This window comes from Penicillium samsonianum (genome assembly GCF_028829775.1).
Source record: "Penicillium samsonianum strain IBT 33392 chromosome Unknown utg000009l_segment0_segment0, whole genome shotgun sequence".
Classification (NCBI taxonomy): Eukaryota; Fungi; Ascomycota; class Eurotiomycetes; order Eurotiales; family Aspergillaceae; genus Penicillium; species Penicillium samsonianum.
Window position 1 is genome coordinate 207768 of NW_026643267.1, and position 20847 is coordinate 228614.

At 49.5% G+C, this 20847-nt stretch overlaps 6 protein-coding genes across 6 annotated transcripts; 5 read left to right on the plus strand and 1 right to left on the minus strand.

The window, feature by feature from the left end:
• Nucleotides 1-54: 54 nt before the first annotated feature.
• Nucleotides 55-1121, plus strand: N7471_013149 (flavin reductase family protein; the record flags this gene model as incomplete). Its single annotated transcript, XM_057285868.1, has 2 exons — nucleotides 55-95; nucleotides 146-1121. 2 exons carry the CDS (start codon nucleotides 55-57, stop codon nucleotides 1119-1121), a joined length of 1017 nt encoding a protein of 338 aa, XP_057129193.1.
• A 650-nt stretch (nucleotides 1122-1771) lies between these two features.
• N7471_013150 (uncharacterized protein) lies at nucleotides 1772-2312 on the plus strand (the record flags this gene model as incomplete). Its single annotated transcript, XM_057285869.1, has 2 exons — nucleotides 1772-1893; nucleotides 2009-2312. The coding sequence occupies 2 exons, from the start codon at nucleotides 1772-1774 to the stop codon at nucleotides 2310-2312; spliced, it is 426 nt and encodes a 141-aa protein (XP_057129194.1).
• Nucleotides 2313-2743: 431 nt separating this feature from the next.
• N7471_013151 (uncharacterized protein) lies at nucleotides 2744-6404 on the minus strand (the record flags this gene model as incomplete). The annotated part of the gene is made up of 4 exons (XM_057285870.1): nucleotides 2744-3460; nucleotides 3510-5755; nucleotides 5838-6278; nucleotides 6329-6404. 4 exons carry the CDS (start codon nucleotides 6402-6404, stop codon nucleotides 2744-2746), a joined length of 3480 nt encoding a protein of 1159 aa, XP_057129195.1.
• Nucleotides 6405-6728: 324 nt separating this feature from the next.
• Nucleotides 6729-9621, plus strand: N7471_013152 (uncharacterized protein; the record flags this gene model as incomplete). The annotated part of the gene is made up of 2 exons (XM_057285871.1): nucleotides 6729-6935; nucleotides 6994-9621. Coding segments are annotated over 2 exons (2835 nt in total), but the record flags the coding sequence as incomplete, so codon positions are not given.
• Nucleotides 9622-10441: 820 nt separating this feature from the next.
• N7471_013153 (uncharacterized protein) lies at nucleotides 10442-15950 on the plus strand (the record flags this gene model as incomplete). The annotated part of the gene is made up of 2 exons (XM_057285872.1): nucleotides 10442-11912; nucleotides 11941-15950. 2 exons carry the CDS (start codon nucleotides 10442-10444, stop codon nucleotides 15948-15950), a joined length of 5481 nt encoding a protein of 1826 aa, XP_057129197.1.
• Nucleotides 15951-16629: 679 nt separating this feature from the next.
• On the plus strand, nucleotides 16630-19418 carry N7471_013154 (uncharacterized protein; the record flags this gene model as incomplete). Its single annotated transcript, XM_057285873.1, has 3 exons — nucleotides 16630-18498; nucleotides 18564-18846; nucleotides 18895-19418. The coding sequence occupies 3 exons, from the start codon at nucleotides 16630-16632 to the stop codon at nucleotides 19416-19418; spliced, it is 2676 nt and encodes an 891-aa protein (XP_057129198.1).
• Nucleotides 19419-20847: the final 1429 nt, after the last annotated feature.

A 20847-nucleotide genomic window follows, 5' to 3' on the forward strand; every position in this document is an offset into this window, starting at 1 on the left:
CATCACGGTCGCATTGAATCTTGTCAATCTACCAAACACTTTATTTGATCCAAGATGACTCGTACAAGAACAATTGGCCGCTTTATATCCAACCAGTATGTCAACCTTTGCTCGCAAGCCCGGGCAGTATCTAACTTGAATCCAGGACTTGGAATTTTACTCCCATCTCTGTACCTCGCATTGGTTCTCATTCATTGAACCCACTAAGAATGAGTTCCTCTGCAACGGCCGTAGCATCAGAAGTTGAAACCGCCGCGGCACAAAAAAACTACCAAGTCGTCCAAGACAGTGGCAATTTCGACGAGATCCAAGCCAAACGCCCAGACTTTGATCATTCTAAGCCCATCGAAGTAACAAAATCCCCAAATCCCAACTGGGAGTATGGGCAAGGAGTACGCGATAATGGAGCCAGCCTGGCTCAAAAACATCACGAAATCGACCCCTACGCCTCAGATCGCCCGATGATCAGCAACTACCGCCTGCTTGTCTCGGGGATTGCGCCTCGACCGGTGGGGTTCCTAAGCACCGTCAATTCCAAGGGTGAAAAGAACCTCTCCCCATTTAGTTACTTCCAAGTCATCGACCACGATCCCCCGATGTTCATTGTGGGATTCTCGTCTCGACCCGGTCGGGTCAAAGACACATACCGCAACCTCCGCGAGACTGGGGAGTGTGTGATCAACACCGTGTCGGAGAACATGATCGAGGCAGTGAACGCGAGCTCTATTGATGCACCGTACGGCGTGTCAGAGTGGGATGTATCCGGTCTGCATGAGGCGCCATCGAGTACGGTGAAGCCGTCCCGCGTCGCCGAGTCGGTGTTCAACATCGAAGGCAAGGTTATTGATATCAAGGAGTTCACGGATCACCAAAAGCCTGGCATGAGCCTCGCTGCTACTGTTCTCATCAAGGCTACCCGATTCTGGGTTAAGGAGGGCACTGCCAATGAGGATTATAGTCATATTGACTTGGAGAGGTTGCGGCCGGTTGGTCAACTTGGGGGAATCTCTTATGGTCGGATTACATCGACTTTTGAGCATCCGCGCAAGAAATGGAGCGATGAGGTACCTAAGAGTGAGATCTTGGCTAAGCTAGACGCTGCTAAGCCTGTTAAGAAATGAGAAATGAAAATCTTGAACATCTTGGTGCCTGAGGTGCCGACATACCCTTGTACACCATAATCTCCTGTATAATGAAACAAAAAGCAGTGTACTATTCAATATGAATATTGAAATCGGATCCAAAAAAAGTATTCAAGGCCAATCACACAATAGTGGAACTGACAATCCCTGGAGGTGTCAGTAAGGAAGATCATTGGAGAAACATCCACCGATCTTCTATGTCATTGTATACATTTTATAGTATTAATTAACGTTAAAGAAATCAGTCTAAGCATTTACAAAGAAACATAGAATGAGGGATGTAACCCCATATTTCAACCAGAAACCGAAATAAGCCACCCCCTTTTCATCTTTTCATCGCGACGAATCAACATCTTCAATTCTGAACGGAGAACTCCGCACATCGAACGAGGGTCATCAGAAGCGATACGAAGTCCTAAACATAGCTCGTTTGTGTCGTTTGTTTCTATTTTCCTTCTCTGAGACATTCTGTTAATTCACTGATTCACTTATTTGGAGATTTCTTCCCCACAACACACTCCCTTGTATCCCTTCTGAACCGAGAACCCCCTTCACTCCTTTTATTTCTGGTTCTCATCAAATACACTCTTTTAAAAACATTGAACTTTGACCATAACGGACAATCCACCATGGTCCCCACACTCCTTACTTTCTTCCGCCGCGACTGCAATGGCGACGAAACTATGTCCAGCTGCACAAAGCCCACCAGCTCAGCAGTGACGATCGGCATTCCCGCCGCGATATCAGGGGTGTAAGTCCATTGTTTCCATCACCGCCTCCATCACCGCCCTTCTCCGACCTCACCTGGGCACCTATACTTATATCCCCATATCCAACCGCCCATGGCAGAACTAACTATATCTCAGTCTCATCATAACCGCCATCATCGTCCTGATAGTCCTCTACCACAAGCGCATGCGTCGCGATAACCGCGAAGACCTAGAAGAGCGCCAGCGCGACTCGGGCTTCTATGCTCGCTACGCGACGCAGCGATTCGGCACTGAGGGAGCACCACCACCACCATCGAATGGACGTGCCCATGCTTCTGAGTCGCGGCGTAGCTCCGGAGAGTCGATCTTTGATTTCAAGCAGGACCATGGACCATATCACCTTGCTCAGCTCCCGAGTCCTGAGGCGCCGAAGCCAGTGGCTACTAGGGTTGTTGTCTAGTCAGTGCGGGGTTTGATATGTTTCTTGCTGTAAGCTTTGATGGTTTGATATGACCAAATGAAGTCAAATGCTGACTTTTGTTAGGTTCCTGCTGGTCGGGACGATTTCTTCGATTTGCGGCGCTTCTTCTTATGGGCGAACCTGCTGTTTTCCAGGGTTCTTTTCCTCTTCAATGTATTTTTTATGACTTTCGAGCGATCTGAGCCATAACACAATAGCGAATCATTACTTTTCCCACTCTGTGCACAATATCCACGGCCACGGCGGGTTCGAACGATGTAGATAAAATGTCTTGTTCGAAAGCGAAGACTGGTATAAATAGTAAATAGTAAGTAATAACAGTTGTATATTGTGAAACAGTAGCTATATCATTCATCTTGAGATCGTTTTCATAAATAATACATTGGATCGTGCATGAGACACGAGACCAATCACTCGGCATTCTCCATGACCTGGTCATCCAAGACATGGTCACTGCGCTCGGGGGATGCCTCAACCATCGGTTGCACATGGAAATACCCCGTCTGGAACAAGACATGCTGCCACTCTGGCCCTGCGGTGCCTTGCACTTTGTAGTAAGGCGTATCTAGAGCGAACCACCTCTCCTTGCGCGTTGAGGCTTTGTCGCCTCCTTCGAGGGCCGCACGACTAGCACGTGTCGTGCGCGAACGCTTATCGCCAAGCCCGTGCTCCTGCGCCGTAAGCGCAAACAACCTCTCGCGGTATTGCTGGAGACGACCATCGAAGACCATGATGGCGCGGATGTACGGAGCCAAGTCTTCCGTGATCGGTGCGATTCCATTCTCGAACGAGGGGGCATGGCGGGCGGTTGGTGTGGGGTTTGAGTAGTTGGCACGCATGATGGGTTCAAAGATGCGCTGGAATTGAGGGAGAGTAGATGGAGGGGTTTGCGGGGGCATTGCAGAGACGATGGTTTTGCTCAGGGCTCGGTTCGCGTATAAAGATTCCAAATCTTCAGCGGTTGCGGAACGGAAAGTTCTGCTTATCAACGCATCGAAGGTAGCGCCGACAGCTTCACTGAGTGATGAATACTCTGTTCGCAGCTCTGTGTGCAGCAGTGGGTAATTGTCAAGATAGTTGGATTTATAGCCTTCTGGCGGCGGTGGGGCGGATATATCAATAGCATCCTGTTCAATTATTAGCTGGTGTTTCTGTAGACGTATCGATCAAACTTACATTGCTCGCGTCCATCGAAATATTGGAGCAAAGGATATCAAGAGAGCTTCTCATGTCATAGTAATCCGCTTCCCGGCACAGCATGTCAAGTTGCGCTGTCTTGGGAACAGATTGAAGTTGATCGGGGGACAGAAGTTCAACTTCATTCTTCCCAGCCATGTCTTCGGAATCTTGCAGGCCGAGACCCCATGATTGAAAGCTGTTGCAGATGATTTCCGTCTCTTCATTCAACGAGCCCTGGGTCACAATCATATCACGATTGAACCAGCCCATATATCGCTCGTAGGTGTTGAGGCTCAGAACTCGAAGTCGGTTCCCATCATGATCCACGTTTGACCCAGGTGGCCAACTAGGAAGCAGCCAGTCCAAGCCCGCTTTCTCGCTACCAACACCCATCTGACACCAAAAGTTCAGATCCATCAATGACTTCCGAAGATCCATTCCAGATCCTTGATAAAGTCTGGTCACGGCTTCTCTTTTTAACATATGCCCCTCGTTGGCGGCAACCAAAAGCAAGTAATCGATGCTGAAATCGGGAGCAGGCTTGTGGTATCGTAGTATGGCATGAAGAGACATATCCTGGGTAGGGACTAAACTTTCATCGTTGCAGGTGATGATGATCGGTCGTTTAGATTGGCTGATGAGAGTCAAGACGCCAGTCCAGAATTGTCGATCTTCATCAAAAAGGATATCGGCTTCTTCGAGCAGGATCAAAGACTGTTTTTGCTCCCGGGGGCGTTTGGGCGCAGTTTCGGGTTGAAGGCTAGGTTCGCCAGACTGGGAGACCGGCTTTCTAGCTTTTAAGGATGAACCTTTGAAAAAGCTCTTCAGCTTGTTTTGCTTGGCAGATTCCTTGTCGTCGTCTGTTGCATTCTCAGATTCGTTGAGAAGATGAACAAGATGATTTTGCGTCATATCTCCGACTCGCTCCAGCATATCTCGGGCACTTCGTCGGCTTCCAGCATTTATCTCGAAGACTTCGAAATCAAGCTCTTTTGCAACGGCATAGACAGAAGCGGTTTTGCCGGAGCCAGCCGGGCCGCTAAGAAGAATCGCATTGGTCATTGGAGTCTTTCTTTCTACTCCATGTAAACCAGGTGCTATGTCACCCGACCTGACGACTGTCCGTTGAGGTGTTGTGGTCACGCCGCCCGCTAACTCATCATCTGAGCCAGAGAGATTGTCCATCTCAGAGGCCTCCTCTTCGCTTGACACAACGAAACCATCGAGTTTGTCGGCTTTCTGGCGCTTCTTCGCCTTTTTCTCCCGCTTTGATTTCAGTTTCGCATTCTCCTTCGATGATTTTCCGGTGTCCACCGCTGTGATCTTAAGGTGCCGTAGCCAGTCTCGAAGCATCTGTGGTTCGCGTCCAAGCTGAAGGACGTGTTCAGCCGACTGAGGGGCGTACTTGTGTGTCCAAAGCTGCGGTTCGTAGGTTGCACAATCGAAAGCTGAAACTGAGGTGAGAAGTCCCGATCGAAGTCTGGCAAGGGGCGGACTAGAGGAATTCCAAGGAAATTGGCGGTTGGGTGAGGACCACGACATCTGTCTTTCCATTGCCGTATGCAATACTTGACTGCTGGCAACATGTCGCACGGGATGCCGAAGAATAGCTAGGGCATCGCAGTCCTGTTTGGAAAGGCACGCGATCCTCCTTGCTTCAGCTGTCCCAGCTAGAAGGACGTTTTCTTCGTCTCTAATTGAGATAGCTGCAATCTTCGATTTTTTTCGGTCCTGGGTTGTATGCCAGACACGATCATTGACATCTAGGGGTGGGTGAACGTCTCTGATATGTACGAGATCTTGCGGTGGCCAAAGGGGATCAAGCAGTTCGGGAAACTTAGAGACACGACGGGGGAAGCTAGTAAACGAACTGCCCGAAGCTGGAACTATGCGCTTCTTGTCCGGGGCCCCAGCTGTGGTTTGGCTTGAAGGCACGCTCGCGCTGGTATCTGGATTGTCCGATTGAGATCCATTCAAACTCGCGGGCCCGGGTTTCTGTGCTGACTTCTTGCTGAAAAACGGGTGTGTGGGCTTTCGCGGTTGGCTTTTCGTCTTGCGCGGCTGAACAGAGGGGGTAGTGGCGGGGGGTTTTTGAACCGCTTGGCCATTTAGGATATCATCGATCAACTTCCCGAGGTTCCTTTCTGTGGTAACACTGTACTTGATCGTGACCACCTTGCTCTCGGCCTTTCGCGGCCTCCCCCGCTTCCCTGTCGCTTTTTTTTTTGGTTTCTCGGGGAGGACTAGAAGCGGGTGACGATAGGAACCCTCCCTTTGAATTCAGTCTAAGTGTTTTTTGTCTTGCGGAGGTTCTTGCAACTAGACCCTCTAGTTTCTCGTTCTCGGCAAGTGTCAATGGATGGGTATCATCTGCAGGAAGTTGGGTCTCCGCCAGCGGAGCCTCGAGGTGAGGTGTAGACAAATTGATTTCGGTCTCGAGAGGATGGTCGGTTGACGAAGGCTCGTTGTTGGTCACGCTGTGGCTGAGCCATTCTGAAAGACCTGCACTGGAAGTAGCAGTGGGTTCGGTCGTTTGATTTGTGTCCGTTCTTCTCCTCTTCCTCCGGTCCTCATTCAGGTCTTCGTTGACATCCACAGAACTCTCATTGTTTATTTTGGAGAGATGTGAATCGTGGTTCTCTGGGGGCTGTAGCCCCTGCTCATGCGTAGAGCTTTGGCTGCTTATCGGTCGAGGCTCATGTACGTGGGTGTTGACGAGCGAGATTGGCTCGTTTGAGGGTGTAGATTTGACCGAGACACCAAATTCTAGACATTGTAAGCTCGAATTCACCTGCGGCTATGGGACACATTCTGACCTTGTCGGAAGAAGGGATGTATGACTTGCTGTTCGTTGGTTCCCATAGCCATCGGTGGATTGGATACGATGCTCATGTGATGAAGAATCAGTTGATCCCTGAGGAGAGACCAGGGAGCAAACAGTATCTCAGATATACCATTGAAATGACAGAGTATTGGTAGTAAGTGTGGAGCGATTGCATGAAGCAAGAATCAAGTCTAGGTCGATCTCCATAGCTTCAAACACGTCCGACGCGAAAGGCGCGTTAATGGCTTATGTCAGGCTGACTGCTTCACGGACCAACGCTAGTCCTGATATGGCCTAGTGGGTGGATATGCCGGCCCGACGTAATCCCGAAAATTTTTCAGATTTACAAATTGGATGGGTCTGCATCAAAAAGATCACACGCTTTGAAGGGACAGGAACTTAAGCCATTTTTGATTCCTGGTATTCAGTTCGTCATGGATTTGCAGTCCCCATCTGTCCTGGCGCAATTGCCTCGTCCCCTTCACGCTTCTACTGGCAAAACCCGTATCGGGGATGTCTTCAGTCTCGCCGATGCGAAAAAACGCAAGCGCTACGAAGTCGCAGTTGCCGTAGATGGCGAGGCTGTGAACATTTACAATGTATGTTTTCTCCTTCTCTGGTGTTCCCTCAGTTGCATCTGATTCTAATCTTCATCAGGTTCAAACACCTAAGCTCGTGACTTCCTACGCCGTCCCACCGCAGTCTACCTTCTCTTGCCGCCCATGCTCAGTTCGCAGGAAGCTGTCGAAAAAATCGACAGTCCGAAGACAAACCTATACTGCTGTCACTAAGCCAGAACATCAGATCAAGTGCTTTGTGGAGGAGATCAGCAGCAGCGGCTCAAGTGCTCCAGTCATTTCTTCTTCGACTACCACCGTGACCGACTCGACCAGCCCCACGACTTTTGTGGGCATCGTTCCCTCTAGTACCGATGCCGAAGGAGAGACGGACCCATTCGATATTCTGGCAGTCCACGAGGATGGTCGTGTACGTAGGCTGTCGTCCGATCTGAAGACCCAACGATGGAGCATTCAGCACAGTGAGATTGCCAAGGTTTGCTCTACTCACAACGTCCAATCCAGCTTTTTGGTTGAATTTGATGATGCGAAGAAGGCTTTGTTCAAAAGACGACAGGATTTGGCTTTGTTGGCGCTGGGCGATCTGACAACCTCCGGAACCGACGAGCCATCTATCTTGCTTCTGGTATCCCAACCGAAGAACACCGATCGAGTTTCCCTTAAGGACATCATTGTGCAGATGTTCTCAGTCCCTGCGCATGCGAAATCGGAGTCTCGGTTGGACGAAAGTCAGCGCCTGCGCCATCTGCAAACTTTCCACATCCCGGATGTGAGCGGCCTGGAAACTACCAACAGCAATGCTATGCAATGGAACTTCCATTCTGGGTCGGCCGGGTTGAACCTCTCTTTCGAAAGGGGTTTCATCAACGTTGACCTCTCTCAGTACTCTCCCTGTGTCACATCGCAATTCGTCCTTGATGATGAGGAATTCTCCTCGGTCATGCGCATTTCTCCGCAATCCGTGATTGGAGCACAACAATCTCTTGTGGCGGTATATGATACCCAATACCATTCTGTGCAGCGCAGCATTCCAGCCGGTGATCTTTTGTCAAGCACCGGGTCGACCCCAGAGAGTCCCACAAACTTCATCAGCTACTTCGCCAAACTTGGGATTGCTGTCGCAACCAAGGGCAACACTCTTATTGCCTTTGACTTGAGCTCTCTCCCAAGTGCACCCAGCTCCTCGCTGAAGCGGACAAGAGACAGCCTGCTTATCGATGCCATCGGCAGAGGTATTGGTTCATCTGGTGCACAGTGGGATATCGCATCGAAGAAGCACCGATCTGACAACATGGCCTCCCTTCGGCTCACATCACCAGAGCAAGTTGAGAAATGGACTCAGCTCACAAAAACGGTGGAGAAGGCGACCAATACGAAGAACATTGACTTGTTCGATAATGCCGTTCTAACGTACTTCAGCACCTCCGATGCCTCGACAACGCTCCCGGTCCGCGGGCAGTATGTTAACCCCGAAGCAACTCTTTTCTTGCTGTCCAAAATCTTCGCTGTGGAGGAGTCTGCCACAGATGATACAGTGTCGGCTACCCCTTCATCTCAACTCCGTGTTGCCATGTGGCCCCCGACTACTTGCGACTGGCTCATTCGCCTGGGACATCTGTCACTCGATAACGTTGAGATTGCGCTCCGTCGTGCTTGCAAGCCACGCATTTTGCAGCCATTCCCCACCGGATCGTTCATTCAGGCCCTCCTCGATTCAGATCCCTCATTGAAGCAGGTCAACCAAGTGCTTGAGGGTCCGACTCTGATTTCCTCCGATGAGTTGGCCTACGCTCTCAAGGCCTTCTTGAACCAGGCACGTTCCCACTCAGGAACTCTTGAGGAGACAGCTCGTGCGATCACAAACGGTGATCTTGCCACTCCCACCCAGGAACTTTCAAAACAGCTGGGGGCCGAAACGGCAACCCTGAAGGATATATTCGCTGGCCTGAACACTTCCCTCCAAAAGATTCACTCGCAGCCCGTGTCAGTGGTCGTCCATTCCCTCCGCTCCAATCTCTCACGGACTGAGCTCATTTCTATGGTTCACCATCTCCGCCTTTCCCTCGCTACCGGAGGTTACACTTCTCGGTTCACTGAAAACCCCCCAACACCTATTACACTTGACCAAATTACCCCCACGCTTTCTCTCAATGTTATCATTGATCTCATCACTGCCTCTGTGGATGCTGTGGGTCCGTCCGGTTGGATCTCGGCCATCCCCGCGGCGGGTGACTTTGAGGACTCAGACTCGGTCACTGCCGCTGCTAGTCGTGAAATGGAATTGATTGCGGACATGAAGTCTGAGGTCTCGGCCGCGCTTGCAGGAGTGGAAGAGGCAACCTATCTCAAGGGTGTTTTGTGCGAGTACCTCCGCTTTGCGGACCAAGTTGACACCCCCGCTACTACATCCGAGGATGCCTTGGCCAAGATGCATGCCGAGGCGGGTCCTTCTCACCTGGTCCGCTACGAGAAACTCAATGGTGCCGACTTGATGGTCTTCACCCGTCCCGGTGAGGGAGAGGATGGCTACGATGGCGATGTCGGTGGCAAGATGCTACCGCTGTCACTCAAGGCTGCTTCCAATGACGTGTCCCGCACCAAGACCAAAAAGTCCACGGGTGAGGTCAAGAACCGCAGCAGCCGTGAGATTGGTTACTTGCGCCGCAAGGCGGTTGGCAAGTACTCATTCGAGAGACTGATTATTTAGGACCATTGATGTGCATTTCATGTTTTATACTGTAACATTCATTATTGAGGGAGACAATATCCTAGGAGTTAGACACGAACAATACATATTTGGGTTCCCAGGCAGTATTTCAATTATTCCTTTCTGTACTATCTTGCCCTTGCGCGTGTTAAATGTATCAATATTCGAAGATTAGAATTTTGGAATTTTGAAGGGCCAATACACATATTTTGCTTTTTTTGGTAGTTGGCTATCAAGCCTTGCAGATATATATAAGTGGGACCAACTACCTGAAAATATTTTCTACCGATCTACAATCAAGTCGAAACATCACTTCTAAATACTACATAGGACATGATACTGGATCAGTTCAACTAGTACTTGTTTATTTAAGATAAACAACAAAGCAGGACTAAGTGGGACTAGCCAACATATTAGGCTTCAAAAGGAATCAATAGTTTAGCTTGAATCTGGGGTGTTTGGAGACATTTTAGCATATTTTTCCCCAGAACAAAAATAAGAAATGAAATAGTGGAAACTAGGGTTAAGTATATAATTGATAGGTCTCAAAATCTATATATTATTTTATATTATAGTCAATATTGATCTGGACGGGGTCAACCAAAAAAGGTAAACAAAAGATAATAAACAAGGGAGTAGCCCTGGAGCTTTCCAGGTTAAGTGGAGATACGCTGGACACCGCATCTCCGCACTCTTCTACCCACCGTTCTTCTTATTATCTTTTATTAGCTCCGATCTATGCCTTTTCATGTTGATGTTGATGTGAACTTGGTTTTGTTTTGATCCGGAACGCGTACCGGCATCATAACAAAGGTTGAAAATGAGCAACCAACCATGGCTTGACAGTCTCTCTGATGACTGGCCATCTCCAGCTTCGCCCAGCAGTCCAGTACCCGTTCTACCTGTTCTACCAGAGTCGCCTAAAACCAGTCAGCAGGGAACCCCCAGTCGCATTCCTGTGCCTGCGCGGCGTTCCTTAGAACAACAATCGCCGGGAAGCAACAAAAAGGATAAGGTTACCCGACCATGTCATTTCCATAGAAGAGAACCTCCGACTCCGAAAACTCCACGAACACCCAAAACACGCAAACCTCGATCGCCTGCCCCGGGTAGTTTGAAATCCAGTACCCCCAAGACCAACCCAAAGACCTACTCCAAAAGCCCCAAGGTCAGCCCCAAGCCCACCCCGGGTGCGGCTCGCAGGCAGCCCTCAATGGATACGCGCTCCCCTCTACGATCGGTGTCGAACGTCTCCAAGGCCTCCACACAATCCGAATTCGACGGTACGGTTCAGATCAAATCGAAGGGCAAGGATACAAAAGAGGGTACACCAGAATGGCGCAGGCGACTAGTGCGCGGGGAAATCGCCGCTGGCGAGCAACGGGACCTGTTCGCGCCGATGGGACTAGAAAGCGTGTTCAAGCCGCCCACACCTGGTGCTGCAACGGCGCAACCAGCCTCTACCCCGTTTACGAAGCAGGACGACCATCTGTGGGATTTCACCGATACACCTTCGCGACAGGATAGAGAGGAGCACAACAGTCGCGACGATGATCTCGAACGCGTCATCAACGAGGATGGAAGGGACAATGGTGACCGATCGCCGGAAGGAACTGTCAATCGCGCTCCTTGGGAGAATATTGGGGACCTGGGCGTGGATTGGGACCAGGAAGGGTTCTCACAACCGGGGAACACACAGCTACGGACAGCTAGTGGGCTGGAGGATCTGCGCAACGAGGGAATCACACCCATAACCTTCTCCCGGAACAACACTGTCGATGGCAATGGGACTTCAGAAGTCATCAAGTCTGCGCTGAAGCAGGTCACCAACAAGTTGGAAGGCCTGTCGATCAAAAATGATAGTCGTCCGGACTCCCCCGCAAGCGATAGCTTCCTTTTCTACAACCAAAGTGAACCTCATGCGGATGGGTCTCCACTAGATGACAGTTTGCTGGACGTGACAAGTCATTCTCTACCCCAGGATCTGTCTATGGGGACGGTGGACTTCAATAGTCGGCGAGGAAATCGCTCCTTCCCTCGGCGATTCTCCCCTTCGCCCTTTCCTTCCCATCGTTTGTCCCCCACAACCCTCGCCAACTCTAAAATCCGAAGTTCCCCCTTGTTCAACCCCCCTCACAAGACCGCGTCACCTGGTCTACCGCGTCCTTCCTCGTCTCATGTTCGGCCATCCACGGCTGGAGCAGAAAATGAGGCCAAGATGCCGTCATCAGGAAGTCCATTGAAGCTATTCGGTGACCATGACACATTCACTAATAACAGACTTCTCCGACGTATGAGCCAGTTTGAAGACAATTTCAGCGACACATCAGAAGGAGAGGAGCCCCCCTTCGCCCTCAGAAGAAGCGCGAAGAAAAGGCGAAAACCGCAGCTTTTTAAATGCGAGACATGAACCATTGCAGGAGATCTCTCCTAGGCGAAACGAACGTCTTGGATCTCGCAATGCTGTACATCGGATTAGCCAATTTGGGGGTGGCGAGTTGGACAAATTTGATTTCTCAGACACCAGCCCTTACGAGCACAAACTGGTGTACGATGAGGCCGGAGGGTTTGGGTCCCGTCCATCTTCACGCAAGCGATCGTCAACCCGGCAACAATATCTCCGTGGCCCCTCACAGCAAGGGTTGTATCATTACACTAGATCAGCGAGTTCGGGATTCACCAGGAAACCATCTGCCTGGATGCGCCAGGATTTCTTTGATGATGTGCGGCACGGGACTCGTCCGAACAACAAGGAAAATATGGCCCCTGATGTCAAGCGAGTACCCCGGGCCCCCGGCATGGACCCCACCCCCAAACGGCGCCGAACAATTATGAGAAACAACAGCGCCGATCCCTATCACAGTACCAATGGCGGTTCGCCTCAGAAGTACGGTGACAGCATGTCGCTGTTGCAACGAAGTCTTATGCAACATGGTGTACAACTCGAAAATAGTGACTATCTTGCTCCGCCTGGCCTTTCTCAATCGAGGCAACGACCTCGAACACCCACACCAAGCCAAATACGAACAGACGGGGAAAGCCATGTTGCACCGCACAGAGATTTCTCAGAATCCAATTTCGACAATAACGATTATTCGGATTCATTTTCCCTTGACGGTGACGTTCCACTAGTGAAGATTACTGGGACCAGCGACACCTCACGAAAAGGATCTATCACCACTCAGGATTATTTAAACGAGGCCACCAAGATCATGGATCTCATCAGATCCAAAGGACGAGGCGCGGCTGGATTGACAAGCGTACATGAGTCTGACGTGGACAGTGAAGGCGACGACTTCAGCGACGACGACGAATCCACCCGGGAAGCGTTTTCTCGCCCTCCGAGCCGTGACGGAACGGATCTTCGCAAGTTGAGAGAGGTGAAGGAGTTGAATCCACTGATCTTGAGTCACCTGAAAAAATACCAGGAGCAAGATGATCCGAATGACCGCGAGATGTCCCTGCATGCTCGTCATGGCCAGGACGAGGGCCCAACCGAGCTCGGTGAATCAAACTCACAGAATATCCGAATTCAAGGCCCGAGGAAACGAAAAACTAGTGGCATGACTGATGACACGGCGGAAAATATCGCCCAGGATCTGATGACTATCAACACACAAATGTCTGGCTTCAGTGTCACCTCCGTGCCCACGGGTTCTTCGCAAAGCTCCCAAGTCAAGGGCATGCTGGCGTCTGACCTTGTAGCCCACCTGATCCCAAATGAGGTCAATGGCTTCAAGTATGACCGTTCGAAGAATCAATGGGTGAAAGATGAGGTGGAAGAACCACAGGCACCAATATCCGAACCTGCCGATGAGGCTGATGATCCATTCAGAGATATTCCGGATCTCAGTGTAGATGAGCTCCAGGAGATGATGCGAGTCCATGGCCTCAGTTCTCCCACCAAGAGCGACGCCCCAATTGACCAGGAACAACCTAAGGCCCGCAGTCCTTTGGCTGCGAACACATCCCCCAAAAAACCTGATGTTCGACCACACACGAGGGACGGAGAACCATCCCTCGGTGCAAGCTCGGTTCAATCAAGACTGACTCGCTTCACCTCCAGTGTTCCTAACACTGGGACAAGAGCTACATCATGGGGCACGGACGAGGACGCAGAAAGGAAAATCTCCGAGCAAGGAAAACTTGAAGCCCAGCGCGAGGAGCCGTTGTCTTCGAAGACCCCACGATCTCTAGGAAAACAAGCACGTGTCGCAACAGTGAATCTCTCATCGCCCCTTGTTTCACGCCCCTCTTCTCGCGGTGAGCCTGATAACGTCCAGTCCGACCCGAACGCGAATCACACCTACCACGGAATTGTGCCAGACGAGGATCCAGCCCCAGCGGACCACGAAAATGGCTCAATACGGTCATCCGCTCCTCCCACGGGGCGTCAAACTTCAGTCGGTGGACAGCCGTTCATTCGACGTCCTATCTCGAGGATTGAGGAGAGGAACGAGGAGACTGTTGATGACCAAAGCCTCATCCGCAGGAATGACTCACTTCATGTTCAAGAAACGCCCGCCAGAACCGATGGAGAGCATTCTTTGATACCTCTCCAGAGCGCCGGGCCGGACACGAGCTATAGCTTCCACCTCAGCCCACTTGCGGACTTTACTGTCAACCAAGGCGATAAACCCCTGAAGCTTGAAATGAGCTATGTGGCTCAACGCACAAACCCCTCCTCTTTGCGACAAGTGCATGGGACGTTCGCATTGGCAACTGAAGATTTGATCAAGCATATTACTGACGTGGAACCATATGAGCCTTATTGGGAACACGTGCGCCGCCTTGTCTTGCGCCAGAAGGGATTGATTACGCTTCACAAGCTGAACGAATTCTGTCCCCGACTAGAGGAGTTGGATGTTTCTGATAACGACATTGGTCAATTGAGTGGCATTCCCTCAACCCTGAGAACCCTCAAGATTCCTAGAAACTGCCTCTCTAACCTGACTCCCTGGAGTCACATGATCAATTTGCAGTATTTGGATGTTTCAGGAAACGATATTGAGACGCTGGATGGCTTCGCGAGCTTGATTCATCTCAGGGAATTGAAGGCCAATGACAATCAGATCCGCAACATTGACGGGATTCTTGATCTGAATGGCTTGCTAAGCCTGAAGCTGAGCAACAACTCTATCACTGCAGTGGATTTTGAAGGGTCCGAGTTGACACGTCTTCGTGATCTTGACTTGAGCCACAACTGTCTGACATCTGTTCGCAATGTCGAATGGCTTCCGTCACTTGCCACTCTCGATGTGAGCGCCAACCAAATCAGCCGTTTTGACTCCACTGCTTCCCTTATCAGTCTCCGCGCCCTGAAACTCTCTGAAAACAAATTGGAGGCTTTAGATGCACGAGCTTTCCCGTCTGTGAGCCTTCTCTACCTCGACCAAAACCACCTTTCTACCGTTATTGGCCTTGAGAATTGTCACAATCTCGAGGTACTGTCTCTCCGAGAGCAGACACCGTCCAAAGAAAAGGACATTGATCACAGGCTGAATATTGATTTGGGACTTGTCAAGGATGTTCGCAAAGTCTTTTTGTCCTCGAACAAGCTTTCCCCTCAAAGTGTCTGCCCTTCTGCCCCGCTACTACAACTTCAACTTCTTGATCTAGCTGCGTGCACATTGAAAAGTCTCCCGAGTGATTTTGCTTTGAGCTTCCCGAATCTCAAGGTCCTGAACTTGAATTTCAACTCGGTTGATGATGTTGAGCCACTGGTTGGAATGAATTGTCTTGCCAGACTGATGATTGTCGGCAACCGTCTCTCAAGGATGAGAAGAGTCTGTCAAATCCTCAGTCGACTAGGAAAAACCGGAAAAGGAACTGCATGTTCCTTACGCAAGCTTGATCTCCGTGGGAACCCGTTGACTATTGGCTTTTACCCTCCAGCAGTAACTGGGAGTGGCAATGCCGATCGCAAGAAATTGAAGCCTCAAGAACAAGCAGTCGTCCGGCACCAAGGAACCCACCGGGATCTTTCTGATGCTCTAGCTGAGCTCGGGAACGATGACCAGATCTCTCACCGCGCCACCATGGGCGATGAATCGAAGACAGACAGAGACATCGAAGTTGACGACCCATACACACTTCCGCTCGCCGACCCACAAGCGGATGTGAAGTACTTAAGACACCTCGATCAAGCCACACGTCTACGCCGGAGAGTGCTAGAGCTCTTGCTCTACGCTGGCACGAGTGGCTCCCTCCACACCCTCGACGGACTAGACCTTCGGCCCTCCCTGGGCGACGAGTCCTCCGACATGAACAAAGCATGGGCCAGACTGGAGCACCTTGGTGTATTGCGGAGGAAGGCGATCAAAAATTAGGCTATATTCTTTGTTATTCTTCTATTGAGATTTTCTTTTTCAATCACGCGAGGAGCGCGTGTGATTTGAGCATTGTTGGCGGCGTGTATGGAGTTTTGTTCGTCTGAGTTGGAATTAGCTACGTTTGGTCTTTCGTGTTTGCACAGCATCAGCGCATTACCGGAGTTGGATATCAAATCAATTCTGGCATTTTGGCATCTTTTATTGTCTCTAGCCTATTTGGGATTTATTCGTCTTGTTGTAGTACGTCATGATATAATGAGATAGAGCCTCATCAGAACTTCCAAGGTTTCCTCGTTGCGGGAAAGGTGTTGACTTTGTCTTATCTTGCCGACAACCTCGATGTTTCTACTCTGCATTGCAGCTGGGGTTTGCTTTTTTTTTTTTTTCTTTTTGAACTAGCCTGATCCTAGATTATTGAGTGGGTTTGTTTTTCGGACTTTTGTTACATCCAATCTCTCTGGCTGCAACATGATTAGTAGCCAAAGTGGGCCGAACAGGGATTCAATGAGCTAAACATACTAGATGCATTTGAAGCGATGCAAAGTGACTGCGCCGCAAGAAGTGGAAGCGGCCCCCAAGTTCAGGGGTTTCGAAAGACAATCCCATTCTCTGCTTTCTGCTCGCTTTCAAGCGGAAATTATCTGAAATTATAAAGTTGTCTCACAAAGATATCACCATGTCTGGCTCTACCGAGGTAGATACCGCCCTCCGTCAACTGCAGACGGAGCAAGGTCCTCTTCTTGACAAGATTGACGATCTTCGCAAAATCGGAGTCGGCGGACTTGTCGGATTGCCGCAGCTTATCGTCTGTGGAAACCAATCCAGCGGTAAAAGCTCTGTTCTTGAGGCCGTTTCTCGTGTGCGTTTCCCAATGAAGAGCAGTGCCTGCACTCGATTCCCGACAGAGGTTATTCTGCGCCGCCATCCAGCACCCCGGTTCAAGGTGTCCATCGAGCCTGGGTCATCTCGGAAGAGCAAAGGAGATCGTCAGACGATCGAAGCATTTGCACCGGCCGAGGTAACCGACGGTAGTCAGTTAGAGTCTCTGATTAAGAAAGCCAAAGAATGCATGGGGATCACCGGTGATGGATTCAGTGACGACATTCTTAAAGTCGAAATATCGGGACCCGACAAGCCGGAATTGACACTCGTCGATCTGCCTGGCCTCTACACCTCCCACAGCTCATCCCAGGATGAGCAGGGGATCGGGATTGTTCATGATATCACCAAACGCTACATGGAAAACAAGCGTAGCATCATTCTGGCTGTAGTTTCGGCAAAGAACGACTACCACAATCAAACAGTGTTGAATATGGCAGAGGAGTTCGATGGATCACGCGAGCGCACTATCGGAATCATCACACAGCCTGACAGAGTTGAAGCTCATTCAGATGAAGAAGCGTCTTGGCTGCAGATCCTTAAGAACGAGAAAGTTCCGTTAAAGCTTGGGTGGCATGCTTTACAAAATAGATCCTTTGAAAATCGCAATGTATCGGACGATGAAAGAGATAGGCAAGAGAAGGAATTCTTCGCTAAAGGAAATTGGGGCTCTATTCCGGCAGAGAATATGGGAATCGAAAATTTTCGTCGCCGACTGAGCACTATTCTGCTAAAGCATATTCAACGCAATCTCCCGGGTCTCATCGCTGATATCAATAAAAACATCCTCGATCGACAATCCAGACTGACCAGATTGGGCCCGTCTCGAGGCACTCTCCAGCAACAGAAGGGATTCCTACTCAACATCAGCAGCAATTTCGAGCGTATCACCGCTGAAGCGTTAAATGGCATGTACAAAGATGATTTCTTTGGGGGCTTAGACAATGAGACAAGGCGTCTAGGCCCAGATCTTCGGCGTCTTCGTGCCATTATTCGTGAACTAAATGAACATTTTGCCGATGCCATGGAAACTATTGGGTGCGCTGAATTCATTGGCGAGTTCATTGGTGAAAGAATTCCACCCGTGTTTGGAAACCCCTACACGGATATCAGAATACCGAACTACAGGACCAGATCCGATATCGAAAATGAGGTCAGCATACAAGCACGTCAAAATCGAGGACTTGAGCTTCCAGGAAGTGCGAATCAACTCTTGGTGGGAAAGCTATTCCGAGAGCAATCCAAGCCATGGGAAGAAATTGCTCGAGAGCACTTGACAAAGTCTTTGGATGCTGTCAGAGATTTTATCAGCGTCCTCTTGCAATATCTCGCCAATGACCACACCTACAATCTCTTGCTGGGTAATGTTCTTGATCCCGAGCTGGAGAAAATGAAAGATCATCTACTAGCAAAGTTAGATGAGCTTACCGCATACAATAAACGTGGACATCCATTGCCTTTAGGCAAAATCTTCCTCGCAAAAATCCAGAAAGCCAGGAGTGATCGCCAAGTCGACAGACTGGAACAGGCCTTGCTAACAGGATCTCATTCTCGAGATGAGTCCGTTACTATTGAGCGGCTTCGCCAAGCCAATAGTCAGCTAGAATCGACCAGCAATCAGTTCGCAGCAGCAGATATTGTCGATCAGATGCAAGCATATTATGATGTGAGTTCGCATCTTAACTCATCGATCGGTCATACACCAAATTGACAGAGTGCTAATAACAACAGACTGCTATCATCACTTTCATTGATAATGTTGCCACGCTTGGAATTGAAAATTGTTTGCTTGGTCCTCTGAGTAGTATTCTTACTAGCCAGACAGTCAACAACATGGAAGACAAACAGGTTCAAGAAATTGCCACCGAGCCTTCCTCTATCGCGGATGAGCGAGATCGCCTAACCCGGGAATTGGAGAAGCTACAAGCTGGTTCGCGCACATTGAGCAAATTCAATATCCGAAAGGTTACCACACAACCCGCTGTTTTCAACCCAATCAGTCAGACTACTCCGAGTAAGTCATTATCCTTCACCGAAGAGAACATGAGCTAATAGAAACTAGCCCGCAAAACCACCATTCCCAGTGCGCCAAGCTCAGTGCAGGCTTCTCAAGCTGCCCGTACTGGCTCGGGCCTTAACACCTTTGGACCAGGACCGCTGAGAACTCAATCCCCTATGACAGGGTCCACCACGCACACGAGTACCGGGAACATGGGGCTTTTTGGTAATTCGCAAGACTCACAACCCGTGACCGGTAGAGCGCAGGGCCTTAATTCCAAGGGTGGTAGCCTATTTGGCTCCGGCCCCGGCTCTGGTTCTGGTTCTGGTTCTGGCTTTGGCTCTGGCGCTAGCTCCGGCTCCTTGTTCCAAGGAGGAGCTACTTATAATCCATTTGGATCATCGCCATTCGGTTCAGCTACAACTCCCAACTCAGGTTCTTTCATGTCTGGTGCGGCTTCATCTGGCAATTCAAACAATCCCTCAAGTCAGCCAAGCCCTTTCTCATCCTCAACTTCCCGCAACTCTCAAGGCCAAGTTAAGAGCACTGTGCCCGTCACTCAACCCAGCAATAGTCCCTTCCGGTAGGTCCGAACAGGTCGTTCTTTGCTCTTTTTCTTGATATCAGGGAACCTTCATTGTCATTGCTTTTGCGTTCTATCTGCTTTCTTTTCCCTTGATTTTCTTTTTTAGTTAGTAGTTTCTTCCTTCCTCGAATCTTTAGCAGTACAAGAGCTCACTTATTTAGACCTTTGAATAACACCTCTGTGCTTTGGAGTAGCTAGCTAACACAAATTGAATACTTGATAGACATTTTTTCTTGGAAGAAAAAGACCCGACAGTTTCGAGTCGTATGATGAATCGATACTTCAGTATAGCCCTTTCCCCAAAATTCTCAAATCTGTCACACGAAGTAGGGATATTTCAAACCCAGAAAAGAAGTGAATGTTCTCTAATGATATTATAGGAGCTACGATTGAAGGATTATGCATTTCTTGGAAAGCTCCGCACGGTTGCTTTTAGAGGGTAGAAAGAATGATGAAATGAGTGAGAAACCAGCTCCAGGTTCGAAGCGTAAGGCTTTAAAACAGGGACCCAGAGATGTATAATCTGCTAGATGATCTACCTCGGGAATTTGGGCTGGACAAGACTACGTCAGTCGAAGCAGGTGTTTGATCTGGAAAAGATCACTCCAGGGCTCTTTGAATTGTTGACTAAATGGTGGTTATCTGGGAGTACTGGAATACTACGCCGTCGATAGTGAGGCAGTTCCAAAAGTTCCACAATATCTTCTTTAAGAGCATTTATTACCACGCTTTTTGCTCGAATCAACAGCGCCAACAAAGCCAAGTGGATATCAGTAGAGCAGACAGACTCTGAGAACGGGGCAAGGAAACGAAGAAACGAAGAACTTCTTTTACTGCTACCCAGCTCTAAGGCTACGTCCTAGGAACCCCGAGCGACACCATATATATATGGTAGAGGGGGCTTGTGAGAAATGGCGGTGTGAGCTACGCTGAATACGTGTATTTAAGTGCTAGAAGCAAGAGATTAGAAGAATAACCAACCTTTCTCCTACCAACTACCCCTTGGCTTCCTTCTCCTACCTTCCGCTATTCAAGAACCTGCCCTGGTTTTGTCTGGTTCGCAGACAGACATCACCCGCGTCTATGACAGCGCTCCCCACTACAATATATATAGATTCTACTGAAGCAGTGGAGTATCGGAGTTATATTATAGCTCTTCCGAGGTTTCGAGGTCACCGGGTCCGAGATTAGGGGTCCTCGGCTCGAGGAGAGGTGTTACATGGGCCAATAAAAGGATTTAGTGACTATGACCATGGGTGAATAGAAGGGCAAGGTAATTAAAAGGGACAGTCTACTCGGCGGATGATATATTTCCTCAGATTTGTGGACAAAGAGGGAACAATATAAAATACGTACTGTTGGTATATTTATCGACGATTTCAAGGAGTTTGGTGTGTTTGGATATTAGTCTCAGCACGTCTAATTCTTAA